The sequence below is a fragment of the Mauremys mutica genome, chromosome 4 (assembly GCF_020497125.1).
Source record: "Mauremys mutica isolate MM-2020 ecotype Southern chromosome 4, ASM2049712v1, whole genome shotgun sequence".
Classification (NCBI taxonomy): Eukaryota; Metazoa; Chordata; order Testudines; family Geoemydidae; genus Mauremys; species Mauremys mutica.
The window spans coordinates 110,543,336-110,571,016 of NC_059075.1; the positions used below are offsets into that span (position 1 = coordinate 110,543,336).

Here is a 27,681-nt window from a genome sequence, read left to right on the forward strand (position 1 = left end):
AAGATTTTCATGTCACCACTTGATTCCTGGAGCTAGGGCTTGAAGAAAATACCATACATCACTAGACTTGTGGGGAAAAAATGGGAAGAAACTGTTTTCTAACCTATATCAGGCAAGTGTAGACGAGACAAACTGACAGAAAAAAAACAAACCCACACCACGATGGCCAGCATGAAGAAAATCCCTTTACATAATCTAAAAATATCTTTATCTTAAGGCAAACAAGATTGCCTTGACTTCTTGAGACCATGAGTGACAGAACAATTAAATCAAGGATTTAAATTAGCCGTGAATCATGCCTGTGCTTCTGCATATAGTACTCCTGGGGGGATTCTGCATCACTGCACAATGCAGAATTAATATTCTATGCCAAATTTAATTTTTCGCCATAGAACTGATGCTGCAGAGCTGCTGGCTGCCACTAGGGGCCGCTGGATCCAGCAGAGCCTAGCTCTCCAGACTCTGTGGGGGAGGAGTTGAGGAGTGAAGGGGAAGCTGGAGGGTTCTGAGCAGCTGCAGTTCCCAGCAGGTCCTGAAGGAAGGAAGTGGTGTGCAGAAAACTCTGAATAAGCCAGGGACCCAGAATCAGGCTGTTTTCTCCCTCTGGATCGTGGGGGGGGGAGGAGGGGGAGGGTAAGGGGGGTTGAGGGTGCCCTACAGCTGGGCTCTGAGAGGTAGAAGGTGCGGGTGTCTGAGAACAAAGGGGCAGTTTTCTGCCCCCAACATGTGCCCAGCTGGCACGTGTGATATGCCCATACTGAGGCGCCCAACAAAAGCATCATAGTGCCTTCCTTAACTCCCAATTCCTGGGGGAAATCTGTTGTTGTCTGTATTATTAAAGACATACTTGCTGACAGGGATTTTGAAATAAATTACCAAAAATTATTGAAACTGGCATGATTATATAGTGTTATTTTGACAAACTATGCAGAATTTTAAATGATTGTGCGCAGAGTTTTCAATTTCTTGGCGCAGTATTCCCACAGGAGTAATACAGAAGCAGCAACATAGGTCAACTGACAAAATAGACCATGTTACTATGCTGTTCTTGCTGGGGAAGCACTACAGCAACAGCAGTACAGCCAGACAGGATCTTCTTTTGCTGATGGGGCAATCTATAAAGAAGCAACTGAAAAGAGCAAATAAATCTCTCCTTCTCTCAGCAATGAATCATGCTTACAACTCTGCTGATCCTCCGGAAAGACAGCACTATCAGCAACAGCAGTGGAGTGAAAATCCACTAGATTCATGCAACTGAGTGAAAAAGGAACAGGAGCACATTAAGGGCAGGGCAAGCAAACAAAGGAGGCAAAAAGTGGAGGGAGGAAGAAAAGAGAAGGCAATAGTAAAGAACAAGTGGGAGAGAAAATGGGTGAGAAAAGATGGAAGAGGAGTGAGAACTAGGAGAGATAGAAGCTTGGATTTAAAAAATGTAAGATGGATACTGTAGAGTCAACATGAATCTAGGGCAGACGTCTGCTACAGTCTTTAGTCTCTGCCAACTGAAGGAGCAAGAGGAGCGATAGTTCTGCACTAAAGGCAGGGGTAGTGAGCACCTCAGATTACACTATTATCTCACTAGTTGACTAATATAGGATTTAACTAAAGGAGTCTCTTTCAGCCACTTAGACATATGGGAACAGGGAGCATACACAGAACTCTGCAATCCACTGAAAAGTGGAGCCTTAAAACACACCAAGGTAAGAGATGAATTAATAGCTTTCAACTTTAATCAGATGTCAGTAGATCAGCAGTTTGGATGCTTCGAACACTTGACCCCAGCAAGTTTCTCCAGGTCTCCTGCAGAACACCTGGAAATGTGATCGGTGTTCACTGTGATCTGAAGGAAGAATACTTCTGATTGATAAAAGCCAGTTTGGGGGTGGTGGATGGGGGGGAAGAAAAGGCAGGGACAATTTAGGTTTATTAATTTGGAGACAAAGATGTGAACCAATCTGTGGTTAGGCCACTGATTAAGATATTAAATATCAGATTGCTTCTTGATCAGATATGGGGAGTACTAAAAAAGTTGACTAAATTCACCTGGATTTTTCCAGTGTCTGGGACCCCCATAATTAAGGGCTGGATATTGTACTTAAATAGCATTTATATTGGTATATGTGGAGTAATAATCCATTAGAGTAATCCCCAACTCTTAAATTTTATGGGTTGAAAACACCTTTCAGCTACACCTGGAAGCAGATGGGAAGCTAGTGCAGTTCAGAGCATGCATGCATATGCATATGCACCTAACTCATTAAGCAGACTGGCCACATCTTTCTGTATTAGCTGAACTTTTCAATTAATGTTCCAGAGTAGGCCTAAATAGAACGGATTACAATAGTACAAATTCCTACTGACTCTCAAATCGTGTATTTAAAATGCCTTCTCGTGCATTTGAAAACCTCCCCCTAAGTAAAACAGAAGGGAAGAGAATATATTGGGAACTAGGAGAAATTAAATAATCCTCTTGTTCTCTCTCAGCTACAGAACAGTGGACACTGAAATGCTCTTTCTTGGTCTCAAAAAATACATTTAACATGTTTTGCAGGAACCAATTTCTTGTCTCAGAGAAATAACCATCTGGACTCTGCAAGAACTGCTGAAGGATTCCAATGTGAAGATGAAACCAGTCAACCCCAATAGACAAACCAATTGTATTCTAATTCCATACAAAAAACTTTAAAAGGTTAAATTAAAGCTGAGGGCTAGTCTACACTGGCAACATTAAAGTGCTGCCACGGCAGCACTTTAACGTGACTTGTGTAGTCACAACAGAGCGCTGGGAGAGAGCTCTCCCAGTGTTCTAAACAAAGCCACCTCCACAAGGGGTGTAGCATGGCTCCCAGCAGTGGTGCACTGTTCACACTGGTGTTTTGCAGAGCTGAAATTTGCTGCCTTCGAGGGAGTGCTTTTCCACACCCGAGCAAGAAAGTTGCTGTGCTGTAAAGTGCTAGTGTAGCCAAGCCCTGAGTAGCAGTAGTTTATAGTCAAAGTATTACAGGGGATGTTTTAACTATCCCTAAAACAAGCAAACAAAGGATACTGGATTTCTTTTAAGATTAAATTTAACCCAAACACGTTAAAATGACAGAAATACACAATTAAGGCATCCAAACAATCATAATCCTGCCTTGCAGTGATATCATGCAATAACCATACAATTGTGACTAATAAATATGTTTGTGGTTCCAGATTACAAAAAAGATGATTTTCAAGGACATTTTGTGCAGTAAGCAGAAAAGCACTGTGAGGAATGAGTGAATGCAGGTGCTGGTGATCATCTTTGCCAAGGGCAACACATGGCTTCCTTCCCAATGAGAGCACAAGATGCCAGCCATTTTAAAAGAGGGCAATTAAGTTTTTCTGAAAATTGTTGTTCTACTTTGGCTAAACAACAACAAAAAAACAACTTATAATTAAAGGGTTTAAAAAAATTTCTATATTCACTTTATTCAAGGCATACTCAAGATTCACTTCCCTGTGAATGGACAACCCCTGAGCTGAGATCATTCAGGACAAGAAAATCTGACAGTGCTACATTTCTTAAAGACTCCATTTTAAATTAACATTAACTGTTTAATTTATTTGTAAACTCTGAGAAAACACTGAAAGTGCTGTAATTGAGGAGAATACGGTGTATTCTACATACATAATTACATGGTTAATCCCTTCTTTAAATGCAAACTTAATTTTACCCATGGAGACACACACAGGGCTTTCATGACCTGGGAACTAAGGAAAGGGAATGAAGTAGTACCCTTTACTACAGATGATACTTAGTCTGTTGGCATCCACTGGTTAAGGAAGCAGGCAAACCTACCAACAACTGTGGTCAACAAGGGAAAGACCATCAGAATGATGGCTTTCCCAAGTGCTTGCTCCTAAAGATTTGTTTGTACGTTAAGGGTCTGGACTGCTGTGAAATTTTAATCTCGGTTGTCAGTGCTTTTTCACAAGACACTTCCAAACAGAGAAAATGAACAATGGTGTCTGAAGAAAAAGAGCCTGAACACCACAGCCTGCCCTCTAGGATTGGTAGAGGCACCCCTGAAGCTGTGCTGTTAAGTAGCAGTGAAGCAGACTGATATTTTGTTCTGCTGCCAGAAACCAATTCCATCAGACTGTGGGAATGACCAAAGCACAAGCCAAAGCCTCTTGTGGTGTGAGCTCATGTGCCAACACAGCCACTTGCAGTCTGCTCTTCTTTGAGTAGGGAAGGAAGGTGGTGATCCTCCCTCCTGGCACGTCTACTCATCTTTCAAAACAAGATTAGGAAAACAAAGCTTTTAAAAGACAAGTTACAGATGTTGCATCTACTTCACTGTTCTACAAAGAAGTACTAAGGTGAAAATTTCAGACTGGAGATACCCCTTTTTTGCCAGCTTGGCTTTCAAGAGAAGCAGCAGCTACCTATCAGGGTGGATAAAAATCAAATTGGATTTTTTTGATAAAATGCTTTTTTGAGGTGGGGGGAAACTTATCTTAATTAAAACTAAACCTCAAAGATATCTCATCATGGAATAGGGATTATAAATTCTAATTCTATACTATAAGACACTATATTCATGTGATGTTTAAGAAAAGTTTTGTAAATGAGTTCCAATAGTTCATGGATTAGGGACCCAATCGTATGGGGTTCCCCACAGGCTTCTGGATACACGGCTTCTTGGTCCTGCTTTGAGCAGGGGGTTGGACTAGATGACCTCCTGAGGTCCCTTCCAACCCTGGTATTCTATGATTCTACAATAGAAAGATTAACCTAAGTAATCTATCTACCTAATGGGACTCAGTGCTCAGTCTAGAAGATACCATCAGAGATGCTTAGTTTTGCAGTTCTCAAACTGTGGATTTATGTCTCCAGAGGTAACATGCCTGTTAACAGCAAAAACGTTTTAAATAAATAAATAGAGAGAGAGAGAGGTGAGAAATAACAGACCTCAACTCTATTGTGCCTCTGCAAATTTGCGTACACAGAGTCAATCCCTTACCTCTCTCTAAAAGTGCCAAGTTTCAGAAAGTTCAATGAATAGAAGATTGTTGGGGGTGGAATAGATCTGGACAAGGAGAAGAAGTCTGGAGATAAAGGTGAGAAGCAAGGGACATGTGCTTGTTTTGTTAAAATATTTTATATTTGCTGTTCAAGAAAAAATCCAGATAACTTAACGTTGTTGTTTTAGTTAAATAAAACAATTTAGATATCTGTCTGGTGATGTTCTCCTCCTAATACAACATGGCAAGAAAATCCTCCAAATATTAATGATTAATCTGTTGGATTGGAGATAGTTCACCTCCCAATGACTTCATAAATATCTGCTTCAATTACCTTTGATAAATGAAATAACCAAACAATTATTCATTTTCTGATATAATTGTAAAACTAATCTGAAAAGTTTTCAAAATAAATCATTGTAGTGTTTGTACCATGTAAAAATTAAGCCTACATCTATCTCTGAGTTGTGAAGAATATGTATTAAGGTTATAACATCCAACAAGAATGCACTTATGTAGAAAACCGTGATTAAATAGAGTCTTCCTGACTAGTGATTTAAATCATGATTTAAAATTATTATTTAAAAATCAAATTCACCTGGCTACCTATTCATCTTGTACATGTGGCAGCAGAGATGGATATCTGAGGAAGAAGAATAATTTGTTTTAGGGCTGTCAAGCAATTTTTAAAAAACCGTGATTAATCGCATTAGTAAACAACAATAGAATACCACTTATTTAAATATTTTTGGATATTTTCAACATTTTCAAATATATTGATTTCAATTAAAACATAGAATACAAAGTGTACAGTGCTCACGTTATAATTTTATTACAAATATTTGCACCGTAAAGACCAAAATAAATAGTATTTTTCAATCCCCCCATTGCAAGTACTGTAGTGCAATGTTTTTATCATGAAAGTTGAATTTATAAATATAGAATTACAGATGCTCCCCGACTTATGCAAGCGTTCCATTCCGGAACACCTTGCATAACTAAAATTTTGCGTAAGTTGGAAACGTATACCCGACCATTACGCAAAAAACTAAAAAAACCCACCCTATTTCTAGCTTATGGAACTTTTTCCATAAGTGCGGATTTGCATAAATCGGGTTTGTGTAACCCGGGAGGCGTCTGTATGTAAAAAAAAAAAATCTGCACTCAAAAACAAAACAATGTAAAACTTCGGAGCCTACAAATACACTCAGTCCTACTTCTTGTTCAGCCAATCGCTCAGAAGAACAAGTTTGTTTATATTAGCAGAGGATAATGCTACCTGCTTCTTGTTTACAATGTCACCTGAAAGTGAGAATAGGCATTCCCATGGCTCAGTTGTAGCTGGCATCGCAAGGTATTTACGTGCCAAATGTCCTAAAGATTCATATGTCCCTTCAGGTTTCAACCACCATTCCAGAATGCATCCATCCTGATGACAGGTTCTGCTCAGTAACGATCCAAAACAGTGCGGACTGACATGTTCATTTTCAACATCTGAGTCAGATGTCACCAGCAGAAGGTTGATTTTCTTTTTTGGTGGTTTGGGTTCTGCAGTTTCTGCATTGGAGTGTTGCTCTTTTAAGACTTCTGAAAGCATGCTCCGCACCTCTTCCCTCTCAGATTTTGGAAGGCACTTCAGATTCTTAAACCTTGGGTCGAGGGCCGTAACTATCTTTAGACATCTCACATTGGTACCTTCTTTGAGTCTGTCAAATCTGTAGTGAAAGTGTTCTTAAAACAAACAATATTTGCTAGGTCATCATCCGAGACTGCTATTAACATGAAATACATGGCAGAATTTGGGTAAAACAGGGCAGGAGACATACAATTCTACCCCAAAGAGTTCAGTCATAAAATTTAATGGTTTTTTTTTGTTGTTGTTTTTTAAATGAGCACCATCAGCATGTCCTCTGGAACAACAGCCAAAGCATGAAGGGGCATACGAATGCCTAGCATATCTGGCACGTATATATCTTGTAATGACGGCTACAAAAGAGCCATGCGAACGCCTGTTCTCACTTTCAGGTGACATTGTAAATAATAAGCAGGCAGCATTATCTCATGTAAATGTAAATAAACTTCTATGTCTTAGCTATTTGGCTGAACAAGAAGTAGGACTGAGTAGACTTGTAGGCTCTAAAGTTTTATATTGCACTCAAAAACAAAACAGTTATATAACAAACAAAAAAATCTACATTTGTAAATTGCATTTTCAGGATAAAGAGATTGAACTACAGTACTTGTATGAAGTGAATTGAAAAATACTATTTCTTTTATAATTTTGACAATGCAAATATTTGTAATCCAAAATAATAATATAAAGTGAGCAGTGTAAACTTTGTATTCCGTGTTGTACCTGAAATCAATATATTTGAAAATGTAGAAAAACATCCAAAAATATTCAATAAATTTCACTTGGTATTTTATTGGTTAACAGCTGATTAAAACTGCAATTAATCGCAATTAATTTTTTAAACCATGATTACTTTGAGTTAATCATGAGTTAACTGTGATTAATCAACAGCCCTAGTTTGTTTAATTTTGTATTACAATATAAAATCTAAGATGGATTCCAATTCCAAAGACTAAATTGAACTGTGTATAGTTTCAAGTATCAGAGGGGTAGCCGTGTTAGTCTGGTTCTGTAGAAGCAGCAAAGAATCCTGTGGCACCTTATAGACTAACAGACGTTTTGCAGCATGAGCTTTCGTGGGTGAATACCCACTTCTTCGGATGCAAGTAGTGGAAATTTCCAGGGGCAGGTTTATATATGCAAGCAAGAAGCCATGCATATATAAACCTGCCCCTGGAAATTTCCACTACTTGCATCCGAAGAAGAAGTGGGTATTCACCCACAAAAGCTCATGCTGCAAAACGTCTGTTAGTCTATAAGGTGCCACAGGATTCTTTGCTGTGTATAGTTTGTTTAAATAACCTTATTATAGTTTAAACACAGCTTTGTTATTTTAAGTACTATATGTTGTGAGAACTCAACAACAGCCCCACTTTAAACACATGCCTGGGCACACTTATGTATGCTGAAGAAACCTCAATTTGCGCAACTGAAGTCTCCATCCTAGCACTTATTCTGATTTTTTGCACAGTTTATTGTGGTCTGAAACTGCATAAATACCCCTTGTCCATGCTGAATTTCACTACACAAAAAACCCCAGTGTTTTAGTGCCAAAGAATTATATATTTTCCTATAACCCCTAACAGCAAGTTCATATTTTATTGCTCACAGGAAACAGAAAGGAACAGGAAATGTTTTTCTTCTGATCAGGTTCTCCTCAATGAAAAATATATACATAAGTTTCTGTAACAACTTATGTCTGAAATTCAGCAGAAACAGGAAGGATCCAAAGAATTCTGGTCAGCAGTTTCAACCACAGCAAACAGGACAAAAATGACTTCTTTCCCTAGAAAACTTGGTGTTCTTGTCATCTGATGGGAATTACTATCCATTGATGAGGCAAATTCCACTGTTGAAGAAATTTGAAAGTATAATTTCTTTACTTGTTCAGAGATTTTAGCACCAGATTCTAGAGCTGTGCACACACCAATAGGAACTGTAGTTGTGGATCATACTTCTCTCAGACATATAATCAATATAGGAAAAGCATACATCAAAAGCAACATTATGAAGTCTCTGAATTTATTCCAGCCAGAAACCTAAACAAGGCTAATGTACAAATGATAGTTTATAAATGAAGTCACAACAGAAAGGGGAAAATTAGGAAAACATCGCGAGCTGTCTGCAATTTTACAGCAGTTTTTAAAGTATAGTCTATTGAACACAATCAGAAAGAAGAGTAAGAACACTCAGTTCTATGTAAATGGACTATCTACACAAATTAAGTAACTGATAACACCCAACCAGTCCAATTAGCTTGTGTGGGCATTAGTAAGGTGGGTTTTTTGGAGCCAGTAACCAATTGGAATGTAAAGATTTCAATTTTATGTTAAGGGAGTAATGGTTTACATTCAGGAGAGAGAAAATACATTCTGTGGCAAAAAAGTTTGCTTACCAGTTTGTGTAATTCAATGATTTAGCTTTAAGTTCTGTATAACTTGCTTTTGTGTGGTTAGTACACTAGTTCCGGCATTCCAATGGACCAGCAGATAAGACGGTTACTCACCGTAGTAACTGGTGTTCTTCGAGATGTGTTGCTCCTATCCATTCCATGTAGGTGTGCGCGCCGCGCGTGCACGGCTTCTCCGGAACATTTTTACCCTAGCAACTCCGGCGGGCCGGCTGGGCGCCCCCTGGAGTGGCGCCGCTATGGTGCTGGATATATACCCCAGCCGGCCCGTCCGCTCCTCAGTTCCTTCTTGCCGGCTATTCCGACAGTGGGGAAGGAGGGCGGGTCTGGAATGGATAGGAGCAACACATCTCGAAGAACACCAGTTACTACGGTGAGTAACCGTCTTTTCTTCTTCGAGTGATTGCTCCTATGCATTCCATGTAGGTGATTCCCAAGCCTTACCTAGGCGGTGGGGTCGGAATGAGACGTGGCGGAGTGTAATACCACGGAGCCGAAGGCTGCGTCGTCTCGAGACTGCTGCACCAACGCGTAGTGGGAAGCGAAGGTGTGGACCGAAGACCAGGTGGCCGCTCTACAGATGTCCTGGATGGGGACATGGGCCAGGAAGGCGGCCGACGAGGCGTGCGCCCTCGTCGAGTGTGCGGTGAGTCGGCACGGGGGGACGCGAGCAAGCTCGTAGCACGTTCGTATGCAGGACGTCACCCAGGATGAAATCCGCTGCGAGGAGACCGGCTCGCCTTTCATGCGGTCGGCGATCCCCACAAAGAGCTGGGTCGAACGCCGGAAGGGCTTTGTCCGGTCGATGTAAAAAGCGAGGGCCCTGCGGACGTCCAGGGTGTGGAGCTGCTGCTCACGAGGTGAGGCATGCGGCTTCGGAAAGAAAACCGGGAGGAAGATCTCTTGGTTGAGATGGAAGGCCGACACCACCTTGGGGAGGAAGGCCGGGTGTGGTCGAAGCTGCAGTTTGTCCCCGTGGAAGACGGTATACGGGGGACCTGCCGTCAGGGCGCGGAGTTCCGAGACTCGTCTGGAGGATGTGATTGCCACGAGGAAGGCCGTCTTCCAGGTGAGATGGAGCAGAGAGCACGTGGCCAGGGGCTCGAAGGGTAGCCCCATCATCTGGGCGAGAACCAGGTTCAGATCCCAAGTCGGAGCAGGAGGACGCACCTGAGGGTAGAGACGGTCTAGCCCTTTAAGGAAGCGGGCAACCATTGGGTTGGAGAAGACGGAGCGACCTCCTATAGCGGGTCGAAAGGCTGACAGGGCCGCCAGGTGCACCTTCAGGGACGAGATCGCGAGACCTTGACCTTTCAGGTACCAGAGGTAGTCGAGGACGGTCTGGATGGGGGCCAAGAACGGGTTAAGACCTCGCTGGTCGCACCAGAGCGCGAAGCGTTTCCACTTCGCGAGGTAGGTAGAGCGCGTCAAAGGCTTCCTGCTTTCCAGCAGGACTTGTTGCACTGGCCACGAACAACTCCTCTCTGCGTTGGTTAACCACTCAGGAACCAAGCTGTAAGATGCAGCGACTGCAGGTTCGGGTGACAAAGCCTGCCGAGGTCCTGAGTGATGAGGTCCGGCCACAGTGGCAGGGTAATGGGATCCCGAACTGACAGCTCGAGCAGCAGGGTGTACCAGTGCTGTCTCGGCCAGGCCGGGGCGACAAGTATTACGCGGGCCCTGTCCCTCCGAAGCTTGAGTAACACTCGGTGGACGAGCGGAAACGGGGGAAACGCGTAGAGGAGGGGATCCGTCCATGGCAGGAGGAACGCATCCGAGAGGGAGCCTGGAGCTTGACCCTGGTAGGAGCAGAACCTGTGGCATTTCCGGTTGGCCCGGGAAGCAAAGAGGTCTATCTGGGGAAAGCCCCACCTCTGGAAAATGGTGTAAGCCACATCCGGGCGAAGGGACCACTCGTGGGAGGCGAAGGACCTGCTCAGATGGTCGGCCAACGTGTTCTGCACCCCTGGCAGAAAAAACGCTTCGAGGCGAATCGAGTGGGTCACGCAAAGATCCCATAGGAGCATCGCCTCTTTGCAAAGCGGGGAGGAGCGGGCTCCGCCCTGCTTGTTGACATAGAACATTGCTGCGGTGTTGTCCGTATACACCGCTACACAGCGGTCCTGGAGGTGGGTTCGAAAGGTGAGACACGCCAAGCGGATTGCTCTCAGCTCCCGGATGTTGATGTGGAGGGAGAGCTCGTGGGCTGACCAGAGACCCTGGGTGTGCAGGTCTCCCATGTGAGCACCCCATCCCAGGGCCGAGGCGTCCGTAGCCAGGGTGACCGACGGGCGAGGAGGGCGGAACGGAACCCCTGCGCAGACTATCTCCGGATCCAGCCACCAGGTGAGCGTCTGGAGAGTGGGTCTCGCAACCGTCACCACCATGTCCATGGGGTCGCGATGGGGGCGGTACACCGATGCCAGCCACATTTGGAACGGGTGAAGGTGCAGCCTTGCGTACGCGGTCACAAATGTGCACGCTGCCATGTGACCCAGGAGACGCAGGCAGGATTGCACCGTTGTCGTAGGAAAGGCCTGCAGTGTCCGTATAAGGGAGGCCAACGTCTCGTGGCGAGCACGAGGGAGGCAGGCTCTGGCCAGATTGGAGTCGAGGACTGCTCCTATGAATTCCACTCTTTGCGCCGGAACTAAGTGGGACTGTTCGGCGTTGATAAGTAGGCCGAGAGACCGGAACAGATGCAGTATCTCGGACACCTGAGCCGCCACCAGCTCTTGGGAGCGACCACGAATCAGCCAGTCGTCGAGATATGGGTACACATGGATTCGACGACGACGGAGGGCTGCGGCCACGACCGCCATGCACTTGGTGAATACTCTCGGTGCGGTGGAGAGGCCGAAGGGTAACACCGCAAACTGGTAGTGGGCTTCGTTGACCATGAAGCGCAGGTAGCGTCTCTGGGGGGGGTAAATTGCTACATGAAAGTAAGCATCCTTCATGTCGAGGGCGGCAAACCAGTCTCCCGGATCCAAGGAAGGGATAATGGTCCCCAAGGTTACCATCCGAAACTTGAGCTTGCACAGGTACCTGTTGAGCTCCCGGAGGTCTAAGATGGGACGAAGGCCTCCTTTCGCCTTGGGGATGAGAAAGTATCTGGAGTAGAATCCCCTGCCCCGCCTGCTGGGAGGCACCTCCTCGATGGCACCCACGCTCAACAGAGTCTGGACCTCCTGTAAGAGGACTTGCTCGTGAGAGGGGTCCCTGAAGAGGGACGGGGAAGGTGGGTGGGAGGGAGGGGGCGAAATAAACTGTAGGCGGTAGCCGTGCTGGACGGTGTTGAGGACCCAGCTGTCCGATGTTATAGAACACCACGCCCGGAGGAAGCGGGAAAGGCGACTTGAAAACAAAAGGGATGGATCCTGGGGGGAGAGTGGTGGGCCGTCCTCGGGCGTCCCATCAAAAGGCCGGCTTTGGACCTTGAGGGGCCTTGGACGAGCCCTGGGTCTGGTTACGCCGCCCCCCCGACGGTCTGCGGCGGAAGGGGGCCGCCCTTCGATTATTAAATGGCCGAGACCTGGCCTGCGGGACGGGTCGGTAGGGTTGCTGCCGGAACGATCGCCTCTGGGTGGCCGGCGTGTGCATGCCCAAAGTACGGATCGCCACCCGCCCGTCCTTTAGGGTCTGAATTCTCGCGTCTGTCTTTTCGGAGAAGAGACCCTGCGTCTCAAAGGGGAGGTCCTGGAGGGTGTATTGCACCTCCGGCGGCAAAGTGGAAGATTGCAGCCACGCAATGCGCCGCATGGTTACTCCGGAAGCTATAGTTCTGGCCCCCGAGTCCGCTGAGTCCACAGCCGCTTTGATTAAGGTCCTGGAGGCCATCTTGCCCTCTTCCAGGAGCGCCGAGAATTCCCGGCGGGAGTCCTGTGGGGTCAGCTCTGCGAATTTTCCCAGGCACCCCAAGATGTTGAACGTGTATCGGGACAGGAGGGCCATTTGATTCGCAATGCGGAGCTGGAGACCGCCCGCTGAATAAATCTTGCGCCCCAACAAGTCCATGCGCCGGGACTCCTTGGACTTCGGCACAGCGGCAGGCTGTCCGTGACGTTCCCGGTCATTCACGGACTGGACAACCAGAGAGTCCGGGGTTGGGTGCACATAGAGAAATTCGTACCCTTTGGGCGGGACGGAATACTTTCTCTCCACCCCGCACGCCGTGGGAGGGACGGAGGAAGGCGACTGCCAGATGGCAGCATTGTTCCGCTGGATTGTGCGGATGAATGGCAGCGCTACTCTCACGGGGGCCTCCGCTCCCACGACATCTGTGATCGGGTCATCGACCTCTTGGACCTCCTCGATGGGCAGGTTAATGGCTTTCGCTACCCTTCGGAGAAGGTCCTGATGCGCCTTGAGGTCAATAGGCGGGGGTTCTGATGGTGACGCCCCTGCCACCGCCTCGTCGGGAGAGGAGGACGAGGAGTGTCCTGGCAGCACCTCTTCCGGTGCCTGCTCTACCTCTGGGCGATCAGATGCCAGTGCCTCATGCCCCAACGGTGGGCCGTGAGCGGCGGTCTGCGCCGTTGGAGACGGGGGGGGCCTGCTGATAGTGGCCTCCGGCACCGAACGCGCCGAGCCTGGCTGCCTCAGTGGAAGGGGAGGCCCTTGCTCATGCTGGGCCCAGGGTACCCAAAATCCCCACTGCTGGGGTCCATGGTCCCGCGGAAGAGACCCCGCCCGGAAGTCTACCGCACTGCCCTCAGGGGAAGCAACGGAGGGTTCCCGCGAAGGCCAGGGAGGAGCCGTGGCGGTCCCCGGGCGGACGACCGGTGCCGGTGTCAAATGTGTCTCCAGTGCCGAAGGTCGGTGCCGGTCGTCATGCGACCTAAGCGGCGAGCGGGACCTGCGCGTGGCGCGGTATCAGGTGCTCGACCGACGGCGCCGGGAGCTCGACCGGCGGTGCCGGGAGCCGGATCTCGAGCGCGAGCGGCGGCGCCTTGAGTGGCTGCGTGAGTCTCGGTGCCGCAAGCGATGCCTGGAACCGGGCCTGCTGCGGTGCCGGTGACTCGGCGACCGGGACCTGGAGCGTCGCCGGGAGCGCGACCGGTACCGCGATTGAGAGCGGTGCCGGGACTGCGACCGGCGCCGAGACGGGGAGCGGCGTCTCGACGTTGACCGTCTCATGGATCGGGCCCGGTGTGTCGGCGACCGTCGCCTTGAGTGAGACAGGGATCGAGACCGGATCCTGGGGCCCCGATCGTCTCGGTCGCCCGGGGAAGGAGGGCGCATCATCAGCGGTTTCCCGATCGACTTGAGTGTCCGCACCGGCGGTGCCGGGAGCTGATGGCTCGTAGCTGTCGTGAGTTCGATCAGCTCTCTCGCCGTCGCAAACGCCTCAGGCGTGGACGGGATCCTCAGCTCTTCCTCGGTAGGTACCGGGGAGCTGGGCGGTGCCGGACTCGACGGCCCTTGCGGCGCCGGAGTCGACGGCCCGGTGCACTTCTTGTGCACTGCCTCAGCCTGTACCGTTTTTGTCGGAGGCGGCTGGGCTAACGGCTTCTGCTGCTGCTTCGCAGAGGCCGTCTTCGGCACTTTCTGCTTCTTCCCCGGAGAGAGGGAGCGGTGCCGGGTCTTCAGTGCCGGGTGTCAGGAGGCCTCGGCACCGGAGCGGCTCGGTGCTGCTGGTGCGCTGCTCGCCGAGGTAGGCTTCGGCGCCGATGGAGCTGGCGCTGGGGGTTGGAGAGCAGCCTCCATGAGCAGTTGCTTCAAGCGAGAGTCCCGCTCCTTCCTCGTACGAGGCTTGAAGGCCACGCAAATCGGGCACTTATCTGATCTGTGCGACTCTCCGAGGCAGCGGAGGCAGGAGTCGTGCGGGTCACTCACCGGCATGGGCCGCTGGCAAGCCGCGCAGGGCTTGAATCCCGGTGCTCCGGGCATAAGCCCACACCGGGGCGGAAGAAGAGGGCTAACCCCTCTAATTCCCTAACAACTATATTATACAACTATATATACAACTATAACAAGAAACTTAACTAATTACTAACAACTATATACACTAAAACTATGGAGAACGCTAGGGCTGTGGAGGTAAGGGAGCACTCCACTGTTCCTACTGGCCGTCACAGGCGGGAAGAAGGAACTGAGGAGCGGACGGGCCGGCTGGGGTATATATCCAGCGCCATAGCGGCGCCACTCCAGGGGGCGCCCAGCCGGCCCGCCGGAGTTGCTAGGGTAAAAATGTTCCGGAGAAGCCGTGCACGCGCGGCGGGCACACCTACATGGAATGCATAGGAGCAATCACTCGAAGAAGAATAAGTATTCTGGGCATAAAAACTCATATCACAGCTTGTAATGTGCTATCTAGTTTTGGTAGCTTCTATGTTCACATCTATACACTTTAGAGTAATTTATGTACTTCTTCCAGCAAGTGTGGCAGGAATTATAGAAAGGAGCCTAACTGAATAGTTTAAGCGAACAAGCAAAAGTCTCCAGGAGTTACAATATCAGTTACAAATCCTCCAGTACTAGGGCCTGGACTACAGTGGCGGGGGTGGGGGGGTGTCGAACTAAGGTACCTGACTTCAGCTATGCGAATAGCATAGCTGAAGTCGAACTACCTTAGTTCGAACTTCTTACCTGTCCAGACGCCGCGGGATCGAAGTCCGCGGCTCCCCCGTCGACTCCGCCACCGCCGTTCGTGGTGGAGTTCCGGAGTCAACGGGAGCACGTTCGGAGTTCGAACTATCGCGTCTAGATTAGACGCGATAGTTCGAACTCCGAGAAGTCGAACGCTACCTGTCGACCCGGCCGGTAAGTATAGACGTACCCTTAGTTGCCAGCATACTAGCAGACAAGCTTACTAGGATACCTACAAATCAGGAAGTACAATCAGAATTTAAATATCAGTTTACAATCAAATCTGTTCACCACCAAGAATGTTTAAATTAAAGTATTTATACTTAAGGTCTACTTAAACTGGGTAAAAAAATATTGCTTCATAAAGTGTTAACAGAAGATATATGTGTCAGTCAGTCACCTGTCTGCTACGACCAGCCTTTGGTATGAACATTTTTGCTTAGACAAAATTAAGTATTCACATTATGCTAATACAAGCAACTGGTTGTTGTAGTTCTTGGTATAATCATCAAGCACCTGTCCCACATTCTGTCCATAGCCCTTTCTTAATCATTTGGTAAAAAGTGCATTATGATGCATCTCTGCATGCAATTTGGGGAAGGGAAGAGTGACAGGACTTTCAGTTCTGATAAGAAATCAGAACAGACTATTACAATTACAGGATCTTTCAATAGCACAAGTTAAACCACAAACATTTTAAGGATAAAAATGAAGCATCTTAGGCTAAAGTGGCTGAGCTTTAGTAGAGGAACAGTTTAGTGAGTTATTAGAGCAGGCAACTGGGATTTAGAGCTCCTCTTTTCTCTCCCCAGCTCTACCACTGACTTACTACACTGAGAAGACAGACACAGTTTGCCTGTAGAATCAGCATACAGCTGGCATCTGAGACTAGTTTTTCAAAGCTTCAGGGTTAAAAGAGTGCTTTGAGATCTTCAGATTAAAAGTGATTAACCCAGTAAGCTTCCTTAAGAAACAGTCATATAAAGACAGTCTCATTAAAACTACTAGTACTCATATCTTCACAGCCATGCTTACAATTTACCACTGGGGAAAAAGGCACAATGTTTCTAGATGTTTAAATAAAAGGGCTACATTAGATTTTTCTTTCAAGACAAAGACCCCTAGATTTCACTCTTTACACACCAACATTAATTGTGTTCTCTATTTTCTCTCTTGGGCCTGTATTTTGTTTTGATTTGTATACAAGAGAGGGTTTTAGAAAGGCCCAATCCTAGTGGCCAAGTTTTCTTGTACGGAAAAATCCAAGTCCATATTTAGCGTAGATCCTTAGCCATTGGGAAACTCCAACACACTGGGGGAAGGGCTTCCCTGAAACCGACGTAAAGGCAGTGCTAGAACCCAGGTCTATGTACTTGGGCTGCCTGGGCCCCACCAGCTGAGGTATGGAAGTTCCCTTTTTATCCCTAAAGATCTCCATGCCATGGCATGCAGTGGGATGGGAACAGTCACAGAGCGCGAGTCTGACGCCGGCCAGCCACCCTTGAGAAATAGCCTCAAGGAATTCTTCACCCATTCCTACAAGATAATTACAAAAAAAAAAAAATCCCACAACACTCTCATGGTGGGTCCACTGGGTTGGGGGAAGAGTAGGAGTGAAAGCCAGAGTACTGGAGCTATGTGGGCCAATAAAGTCTGAGGATGCAGAGCAATGGGGAAGATGACTGGATTTGAGCTATGCCAGAGCAGGCAGCCAAAGGTGTGCTAGGAATAGAACACTAAACTGTGGTGAGGGAAAAAAATTAAGGCAGCCGCCAGCATTGCTTCCTAGTACCACTCCCTGCCCACCCCAGCTCTGCTATCAGTAAGCTCTGCACTGTTCCACTGGCTGCCCTCAGGCAATTTACACAGTATCCAACCAGTAAGCACCTTAACTTTCTGCCTACAGTGCCAATATTTCCAATAGCATTAGTTAACTGGAACTAGCTGGCAATTAACTCAATTTACATCAACCAAAACTCTCATCTAGCCAGAGCGTTTGTAAACACAGTCTGGGACAGTAGTATGCCCCAAGGCCTCAAGAACTCATGTATAACAGGCTCTTCAACTGCAAGTTTTCCAACTGCCATATACATAACATTTCATCTCTTACTATCAAAATGTAGAATATCAAATTATACTGTGAAGATAATGTAATTCTTTCTCTAATTAAAATATGATTCTAGGTTGAAAGTTAAGCAAGAAAAAGTACACATGGTAAGCTAACTGGAGAGAGGCTTTTCTGCAATGAACGCACAAGTCACACAACATTTAACAAAGCACAGGTAGAGCACACAGCAATACTTAGTCATGTTTACGCAAAATATTGTAATAACCTTGGCTTTGATGCGTTATACTATTGACAAATTACTCAGGCTGAAATTCAGAGTGAAATCCTAGCCCTCCAGCTGAAATTTTTCATGTTGGTGGCTAGAATTTGTTAGTCTTAAAACTTCCTAAATAGCTAAAAATCATCATAATGCTTACACACAAGGAAACAGAAGTAAGGTATCATGGGCAACCTAAATTGTAGCATTTCTTAATTTTTAAGCGCTTGACTGTGTAACACAGAAAAGAGTTCTTTAGCTTATGTAGTTTGCTTTTTTTTAAAAAAAAGGATGAAGATTAAAAACAAGTTATGTGAACTATAAGAATCTTATTATGCATCAGAAAGGATTGAACTCTGAACTCTCAGCACTGCAACACAGCTGGTGTTACAGAGCTACCTATGTTAGCTGGAGAAGGCGGCCATTATTTGGGGGGCAGGAGAGGAGAAAAGAACGGAAGGGACTCTGTGGGGCCACTTACTCGGCCTGAGGGAGCATGGCCCATCTGTCCCCAGAAAGTGGAGGAGTTCCTTCCCCATGTTCACTTCTCAGAGGGGTTATGGGCCACTGGAGCTATGTGCAATCCGGAGGGATTTTCAGAGAAGCCCAGCAAGCCACTTGCTCCACAGCACAGTCCCAAGACAGGCTATCTGCTCCCAGGGCTCTCAATGCACTGTGTACTGCTGCTTTGGTGGTGGTTGGGGGGGGGGAAGGGGAGTGGATGGTGGTGGTATGAGCCCAGCTTCTGATTAAAATGTGTATGTTCAGTAATTCTCAGCAACATTTGTTCAGCATTCTAACAAAAGCAGAGAAATTGTAGTTTTCAGAAGTTTAGTTTTAGCCAAATCTGAATGCAATTTCATTGGAAAGAAAAAGGCTTTGGGCCATCTTTTTCACAGCTACATGGCAGAGATTCACTGGAAACAATGGAAGTGCTAGATCTTCTCAGAAAAGGTCACAAGGACCTTTTATAATGAAAGCATTAGGCAACAAATATGGGGAAGCTAATAACAATCCCTATAATAAAAGGGTGCTGCATACATTTCCAAAAAAAAAACAAAAAAAACACTTTTCTGTGCTAGTGCACAATTAAGGCACTATGCATTCTCTAAGGCCGTGTCTACACTACCACTTATGGCAGCAAAACTTATGTGGCTCCGGGGTATGGAGAAAAAAAACAAAAAACCAACAACAAGCATGCAAGCATGCAGAGCTTAAGTCACCAAGTGCTTAATGGCTATGCCTCCAGTTACTACCCTACCAGTGTTTAAAATGTGTTGCTTTATAAAGGATTTGAACACTTTGTACACAATATTGGATATACTATTTTCAGCCAGTTCAAAATTCTTAATAGGGGTGTTGGGACAGATTTCAATGGTTTAAAAAAATAATAATAAAAATAAAAAGGCAGGTGATGAAATAGATGCTAGAGTTGTAACAGGATTTTTTCCCCCTCCAGATATGGAAAGCTATCAAGGGAGCGCAGAGGCACAACCAAGAGAGGAGAATATACAAAAAGGAAATATATAGTTTATTGACCTGTGAAATAAAGAGCTGTAAAGAAGACCGATATAACAGGCAACAGGGTATGCTAAAAACATAGTAAAAAAAGAGATAATGAAATAAAGCAATTTCACTGGAAGATGTACCACCAATTTTGGCTTGGGAAGACAACAGGTCACTGCTAATGGGAACAGACTCAAATTGCTCCTTAATAGGCGTACAAGCAGATCTAATGACCAAGTAAAAGTGTCACCGTGATACAAAGATTTTAAGAATTTTAATCCCTGTTCCACAACAACATTCACTTATCTATGTTCCCCTCCATCAATTAACAAGCTCTGCTTTCAGAATAAAAGACACTTTTGTTAATCAGCAGAAAATGTCCCTGAGGAGGGGAGATTACAACATATAAATAATATGGATCAGGGCTAGCTGAAGGCAACTTCAGTGAAGGCTGCACAACTCAAGTGAATTTTAGAAAGCCACTTCTGTTCAATATTCAGGAAATGCCAACATGAAAAACCTATAATAGCAACAAGAGGAAGACTTAACTTTGATGAATACTTACAAATTTGGCTCCATATAAGCAGCTGTGGAACTACAACTTGTCTACAAATAGCTTTTAAAAAAACCCACTCACACAAGCCACAATGCTCACGCTTTCCTGGAAAGTCACTGTAATTAATATTTTCTCAATCTGCACAGAAACATGGCAGATTTTTAAAAAGCTGATATTGGGGAAAGAAGAGAGTCTTATTCCCAAAAAATCCTCAACTGAGGAAGAGTCAGCTTTATGAGGGAAAGAGTTTTTAAAATAAGGAATTCAACACATTAACATTTTGGAATTGTAAATGTTTATGTAATGACCTTCAATGCTAACGACTCAGTGAAATTCCACTAGCAGAAAGCAGCCGTACTAACACAGTGTAAATCTGGTACCCTGCAATGTGTACAGTTATCCCATATGCTATCTATCTACATATGCTCTTTATGTTTTTCATTTGATAAAAAAAGTCAGTTACAGAGAGAAGTGTGGGTTGGGACCCAGCTTCAAATACCAAAATAGCAACTTTTAAATTCTCATTCTTGTGATTAAAACAAGCTTGCAGGAGTAATAGTGTAGGATTTTGAATGCCACTCTTGAAGAAAAAAAAAAATCGGTCGAATTAACTTGAGCTGTGTGGGTAATTGGCTTATTTCTGAAGACTTGCATTTATGTGGCTCCATGAAAAAGAATATTAAGATAATTTGTAGTATTTTAGAAAATTTCACCTATTGATTTAGTCCTCTTCCCAAAACACTGATTTCCCCACCCTGTGTGTTTTTTTAGTGGAGCTGCAGTCCAACTGGGTTTTGTTTGCTTCCTTGATAGTGCACTAGTGCTGTGCACCTGAAAAAAAAAAATCCAGAGAATGGCATTCATCAAATGGCATTATAGATTTCAAGGGCGTTTAGAGATACTTGCACCTGAAATCACATGTGCAATCCATTGAGCCCTTTAAGTTAAAGATTCTTCTTGTGCATATTTAATAAAGTAGATGTGGCCAGAAAGTCTGACTTACATTTTAATAAAAAGTCTTGACTAGCTCTAAAAGAAACTGAGGACATTTCTTAGAAAGTGGAGATACTTAAGTGAGCCTTTGGCCCTAAAGCAGAAGTCAAGTCTCCCTTCTTTCAATGTACGGGGTATTCCAGGGTCCAAATAGTACCATTGTAAACATGAAAAAATAGATCTTTGAACTATATGGAGAATGAAGGGCCACACATACTGACCAGAGCTAGTTTTCCAGCCACATAAGGAGATATCAGGTTCTTGAACTCTATGCCCCACATGGGATGACAGATAAAGGAAGATGTGTTTGGAATGAAGGATGGATAATCTGAAAGAGGTTATCATGCCTGATGCAATGGTTCTGACATGAGACTAGGGCCCATAAATAGCAGGTGGACTGTTCAGCTGGCAGTATACAGGAGAGAATAGAGATGGTGGCAGTCTGTGGCCCATACTGGAAATCTAGATAGGGTATGCATGTAAAAGTGTCTAGCTCATAGTTAAAAGGTTAGTAGGGATACGTGATCAGAATAGGTGCTGAGTGGATTTTAGAACCATGATTTGAGTTCTAGTTTGTGTTTTAAAATGTTAGAATAGTTAAAAATTTAAGAGACACAGTATTCTCAAATTAATGACAATTAAGTAGAGTCAAACTTAAATATTTTGAAAATAGCTTGTTAGGGAAAATTTGACTGTTGATTAGCATTGTGTTACGTATTTCAGTATTAGCCACAAGCATTAGCCAACACCATGGTTATGTCTGATCCACTGCAGAAAATGGAGTGAAGAGCTGAGAAGATGTGCCATTTTTAGAAAAGTCACATTAATATACAAATAGAGAGAACAGTATGAGATTACATCAGCAATATGGTGGGCTGTGCAAAACCTAACGTCAAACAGGATTTACGCCAACACTAAACAGATTGTCAATGAACTGAATAAGTCAAGCATCCAACCATGCTATCTGGACCACTATAACCTAGTAATTATACGAAGTTCAGAACACACTTCTAATCCCTCTCCCGCCCCCACCATTATCTGCACAGAACCTGCTGCAAGTCAGTTTGTAACATGGCTATTAGGACAATACCAAGGATTTATAAGGGGGAGCAATACAATCATGAACACTCAGAGCCTTGCCTACACACACCATTCTGTACCTGCATCAACACCACCATAACCAGTGCCATGGCTGACAATGGTAGTATTACCGCAGATAAGGTTCAAAGCAAATGGTCTTGACAAAGTATAAGACTGTTTAGCCAAGTCTACAGAAATATAATCATTATCAACAATTGTAGACAAGACTTTGGAAACTGAAGTGATCCTATTATACTGATATTGTTTGCCTCTAGGTCTGGGCATGTACAGAACATATTAGTATTAGATAAAAAGGTCTGATGCTCTAATATAATGCAATCTTGTGATTGTCACTTTTCATTGAAGAAAATTATTTCACTGATGTACTGACACTTCAGTGCACGTTTCTGTTCCACTTCACCAAATACTGCATTTAGGCTGCAAAATACCCAATTCAGAAGATATTTAAATTACAGCAGCTGCTGTGAACTGTGAAAACTTTGCCTGTCTATTAAAGCTTTCAGTTAAAAGCAGTAAACATTTTATCAGTTTGAAGACATCTCTGATAATCAGTATCATGTTGAATCGGTACAACGTTTATCAACAAAAAATGTTTATGTGATGCCTACTATCACTTGCAGTCATTAATCTTAATTTGTTTCTCTTCTAGAAGCCACCTGTATCACTTTCCCTAGACACTTATTTCTGCAAAAGAAGTCTGTTAATTAGCATGTGAACTAGAGTCAGTTTGCTCCCAACATACTTTACTACAAGATGCTTCATGTCTAGAGACTTTGCCTGATAAAATAAACAACCCAGATAAACAAATTTGAAGTCTGCTGCTTTTACAGTTTTAAATATACCAAAATTTCGGACTATTGAAAGGTTATCAAGAGAGCAGAGCCTAGAAGTGCTATATCTACTAAGCCTGAAATATACTGCAGGCAGATCAGTAAAATGTGCAATCAGGATCTCCTGGCTATTCACTGAGGCCTGTGGCATATGAAAATGCTATGCTGGGAGCACACCGGTGCTTTTCGTCACAAAACTTTTGTCATTCATGGGGGATGTTTTTAAGACAGACCCTAAGTGAACGATTACTCTGATTAGAAATAGCACTATTTGTGACAGAGAATGTAAGACTTTTGGGGAGCTTTTGAGAAAAACCTTAAGAACAGGTTTACCACATAGTAAATTCGGCGATGCAGATAACTTTCACCCCTTTACACATTACTATTGTCATATATGCAACCCTCAGTATAACAAGTCAATATAAAACATTTGAGTGAAGACGCTGCTGGTGAAACACTGCATTAGGAAAGGGCAGCAGCCACTAGCAACTCCACAAACCACATACTTAAATTCAGAACATTTAGGAATCTTGGATGAGATTACAACTGTAGGTATATATGATGTACTAAATATACACTTGAGGTATAGTTTTAATACTACATAACGTGGAAGCTAAGTGTTCTCTAGCCTTCGCTTTATAAGAATACTTAGTATTGCTTAAGTTTTATTACTATATTAAAATTTAAAACTGCTTATGTTGAACCTAATTTTAGAAGCCCTGTTAAAAGATCATTGATGGACCTATCCTCCATGAATTTATCTAGTTCTTTTTTGAACCCTGTTATAGTCTTGGCTTTCACAACATCCTCTGTCAAGGAGTGCCAAAGGTTGACAGATCATTTAGAACGGACAACTGCTCAGTTTTCAGTATTATATTTTAACAGATGACATTAGCATTTTGCTCACTTGACACCAGAACAAGGAAGAAAAAAGACAGACATGATGAGATGAGAGAATAAAGTATAGGATAAAAAGACAAGGTAAAGATACACTTACCTTTAAATTTTGACCGAATGTTTGCCAGTTCTTTGTTTATCCTCTTTATCTCTGCTTCTTTGCTTTTGCCTGAAATCAAGAGAATTTACATCAAGGGTTGGCATTTCAAACAGCTCCTAATTTGACTATAATTCTTTCAGCACAGCTTTTTCAACTCACCACTCACTCACTAAAAGTGGAGACATTGGTAGAACCTTCCCCCCCCCCCCCCCACACACACACAGCAACAATCAACTACAAAGTGAACACCAAGTGTAGTACATTAACATATTCTGGGGAAATGGAAAGCTTTTTTTTTTTTTTTAAATTAAAAAGGCTTATCACTCTGCTCTCCCACATTAAAGTGTCCAGAGAACAAAGTTTCAGAGTATTTGACAAATAGCCAAAAGTTTTTAAAAAGAGTCTGATTTTTAACCTATTACTCAGAATAAAAATCATGCATGGCATAATTTTCAAAGAAAGAAGTCAGTTCTTTTGAAAGGTTTACCTATAATTTATTTGCATATAGCTTTCATGTGTGTGCTGCTCTTTTACAAGAAAGGGGGGGAGGGGAGGGGAGATTCCAGGATTCAGATTTCCAGGTAGCAGCAGTAGCCAACACTACTCCTGCCCTCACTCATGTGCATTTAGCTAGAACGCCCTGACCCAGGGCCAATGCTTTCTATGTAGTCACATTGCTGCACAGTTTACTGCACAATTCACTAGTTTTCAAGAGTGCCACAAAATTTAATGCTGACCACGTGGAGCATCAAAAATTTCCTCTGCAGCAAAGGAAGGAAATAAGCAGTAATGCAAAATAAAGTAGCCAGATGGATGGACGGGAGATACCTAGGGTAACTGGTTGTCCAGGTGAGGGAGCTAGGGCCAGGGGAAGGTTTCCAATGATACTCCTGCCTTTGAAGTTAGTAGAATCCCAGGGGCCAATACAATTCAAACCAGCTTTTTACCTTTTACTTAAACGCAAGGTTCAGAGGAACTCAAAAAGCTGTGGAGCTTTACTACAGGTCTTGCAAATACCTGAAAGTGATGAAGACTAAAGGAAAATTCAGTTCTGCCATCAATACTTCTGTTATCAGGGCCATCCTTACCCATATGCAAACTACGCAGCTGCGTAGAGCACCAGTAGATTTGGGGCAATTTGGGCAAGGCTGGGAGCAACGGGAGCAGAGCGGAACGGGCTGTGGCTGGGTCACTCCACTTCTCGCCGCCCCATGAGTGCAGGGTCGGGCCCGCCCTGCAATCACTGGGCGGCAGGAAGTGGGGCGACCCAGCCCCAACACGTCTGCTCCACCGGCTAGTGCTGGGAGGCAGTTTCTCCCCTGCCCCAAAACCTGCTCCTGCCCCCCACAGAGCTTGGGCAGGAGCAGGACCCGTGGGAGGGCTGTGTAGGGCACCACAATGTCTAGGGATGGCCTTGTCTATTACATTACAATAATGAAAGCACAGAATGAGTAGTATGTGCACTGGTGCTTTCGTACTCTACCAACAAAGGGTAAACAAAACAAGTATATAGAGCAAAGTGTAGCAACAACTAGGTAATGTGACTTTGACAGTAGTAGCTATGAGAGTTATGTGGCTTTTCATTCTGTAGCTACACCTAGACCCATTTATGGCACCAAAATCCTGGTGAAGTCCAGGCAAATGTTGGGAGGCAATGCTTCCATTAAACAGCACAACAATGCAGGAGGACAATTAGGTAGGCCAAAATAATGGCCTAACCATAGAGTTGCCAGGTTGCCAAAATGCCCGGTCGAAAAGGGACCCTGATGGCTGCTGTCAGCACTGCTGACTGGGCCGTTTGAAGTCCAGTCAGTGGCGCAGCAGGACTAAGGCAGGCTTCCTGCCTACAATGGCTTTGTGCAGCTCCCAGAAGCAGCAGTATGCCCCCGCCCTCCCCCGCAAAGGGGCAGCCAGATCCGCTCTAACCACCAGATCCGCAGCTCCCGCTGGCAGGGAACCACAGCCAGTGAGAGATGCGGGGACGGCGCCTGTGAACGGGGCAGTGTGTAGAGCTGCCTGGCCACGTCTTCGCATAGGAGCTGGAGAGGGGACATGCTACTGCTTCCAGGAGCTGCTTGAGGTAAGCACCGCCCAGAACCTGTGCCCCTGACCCCTCCCATGCCCCAACCCCCTACTCCAGCCCTGATCCTCCTCCTGCCCTCTGAACAACTCTGTCCCAGCCCAGAGCACCCCAAATCCCTCATTCCCAGCCCCACATCCCTGGCTGTAACCCTCACATCCCCCCCGCACCCCAAGCCCCTGCCTCAGCCCAGTGAAAATGTGTGAGTGATGAGAGTGAGTAACAGAGGGAGGGGGGATGGAACAGGGGAGGGGCCTTGGAGAAGGGGCGGGACAAGGATATTCGGTTTTGTGAGAGTAGAATGTTGGCAATCCTACTTAACCACTACCTTTAAGAAAGGCTTGGGATTTTTGTAGTGCAAGACCAAAATAAAGACAGGATGGTGTGAGAGGAAAATGATTTAAGTAACTGGGGTTACAATAATTTTAAAATATGGCAACTAACAAATGGGAATATTTTAAGGGCTTATGTATTGAAGTCTGAATTGTGTTGAAATTTCCCTATTAAGAAACCCTCCTGTAGAGAAGGCTTTTGGCCTTTAGTTACGTGGTCCTGTTTTCAGCAATCCAACTGGCTTCCATATGACCAGAACTGTGGAAAGAGTGTTAAAACAAAGAGGTAGTATTCATGTAAATTTCAGCGACTACTGACAAAAGCTGCTGGCACACCATTTATCTTTTACAAGGGGAAGAGTAAAACGCTGACCTTTAAGACTTGAATCATTGAGTCACAAGAGATTTTGCACTTCCTTTGAAAGTTCATCTAGATAACTAGGCACCACTGAACACCGACATCAGTCTGAGATATCACTACATTTATTGTGTCTATGAGAAGCAGCAGGAAGAAAATAAATACCTAGCTCTTGTGTAGGCAAATCTACTACGCTTTTATAAAAAGAAGTGCAAACTAAAGACTCAATAGCAGAATATTTAGGAATGTGTGTAATTAAGATTAGAGAAACTGAACACTTTCTATAACATCTTGAAACTCTCACCCCACTTTAAACAGAATTTAACATCAACATTACAATACAAAAGTGTGTGTGCAGGTTTTACATTACACAGATACAGAAATTGAGATGAGGTTTAATTATGTGCTCCAGGTCTCACTCAAGAGCCTGGATGGAGTCAGGATCTTAATTTCAAGTTTGATGCTTTAATCTCAAAAAGCTATCCTTCCCCGCCCCTAAAGAATATGTTTTTAAAAAGAGGCTTACCACCTATTGGGACTCTTGCCTAGGAACTGGTTTTTATTTCTCTAGAGGCAGTTGACTACAAAAGTATCTAAGCATAAGGAAAGTTGTACCAAAATACTTCATGCATTTGTGATGCCAGCAACCCTTGAAGGGGGGGGGGGAGGGGACCCTACCAGACTACGTTCTCAGCAGAAAAAATGGCTATTTAACAGTGTTCAAGTCTACGCATTGCTAGAAGTCTCCCAAGTCCTTAATGTTTCTGTTAAAAAGTCAGTGTACCCACAAATACATAGCAGAGTCCAGAATTTGTATAAAACCCTGTCAACAGTGGCCAAAAACATGCCCTAAGTATATAAATTGTTCCAGGCCATAAAGTATGATAAACGAAAGGTCTTCTCAGATGAAGATCATTCAAAAACAAGGCAGCTGATGCAACTCTGTGTCTATACTAACAAGTTGCTTCAATACTTACT

At 44.8% G+C, this 27,681-nt stretch overlaps 1 protein-coding gene across 4 annotated transcripts in view; it reads right to left on the reverse strand.

Moving 5' to 3' along the window:
* AP2A2 (adaptor related protein complex 2 subunit alpha 2) overlaps positions 1 to 27,681 on the reverse strand; it is a 107,188-nt gene that overhangs the window by 58,718 nt on the left and 20,789 nt on the right. For all 4 annotated transcript variants that reach the window (XM_045013948.1, XM_045013946.1, XM_045013945.1 and 1 more), the window contains exon 2: positions 23,934 to 24,002. In XM_045013948.1, the coding sequence (XP_044869883.1) occupies positions 23,934 to 24,002 (69 nt within the window). The remainder of the gene's footprint in view (positions 1 to 23,933; positions 24,003 to 27,681) is intronic.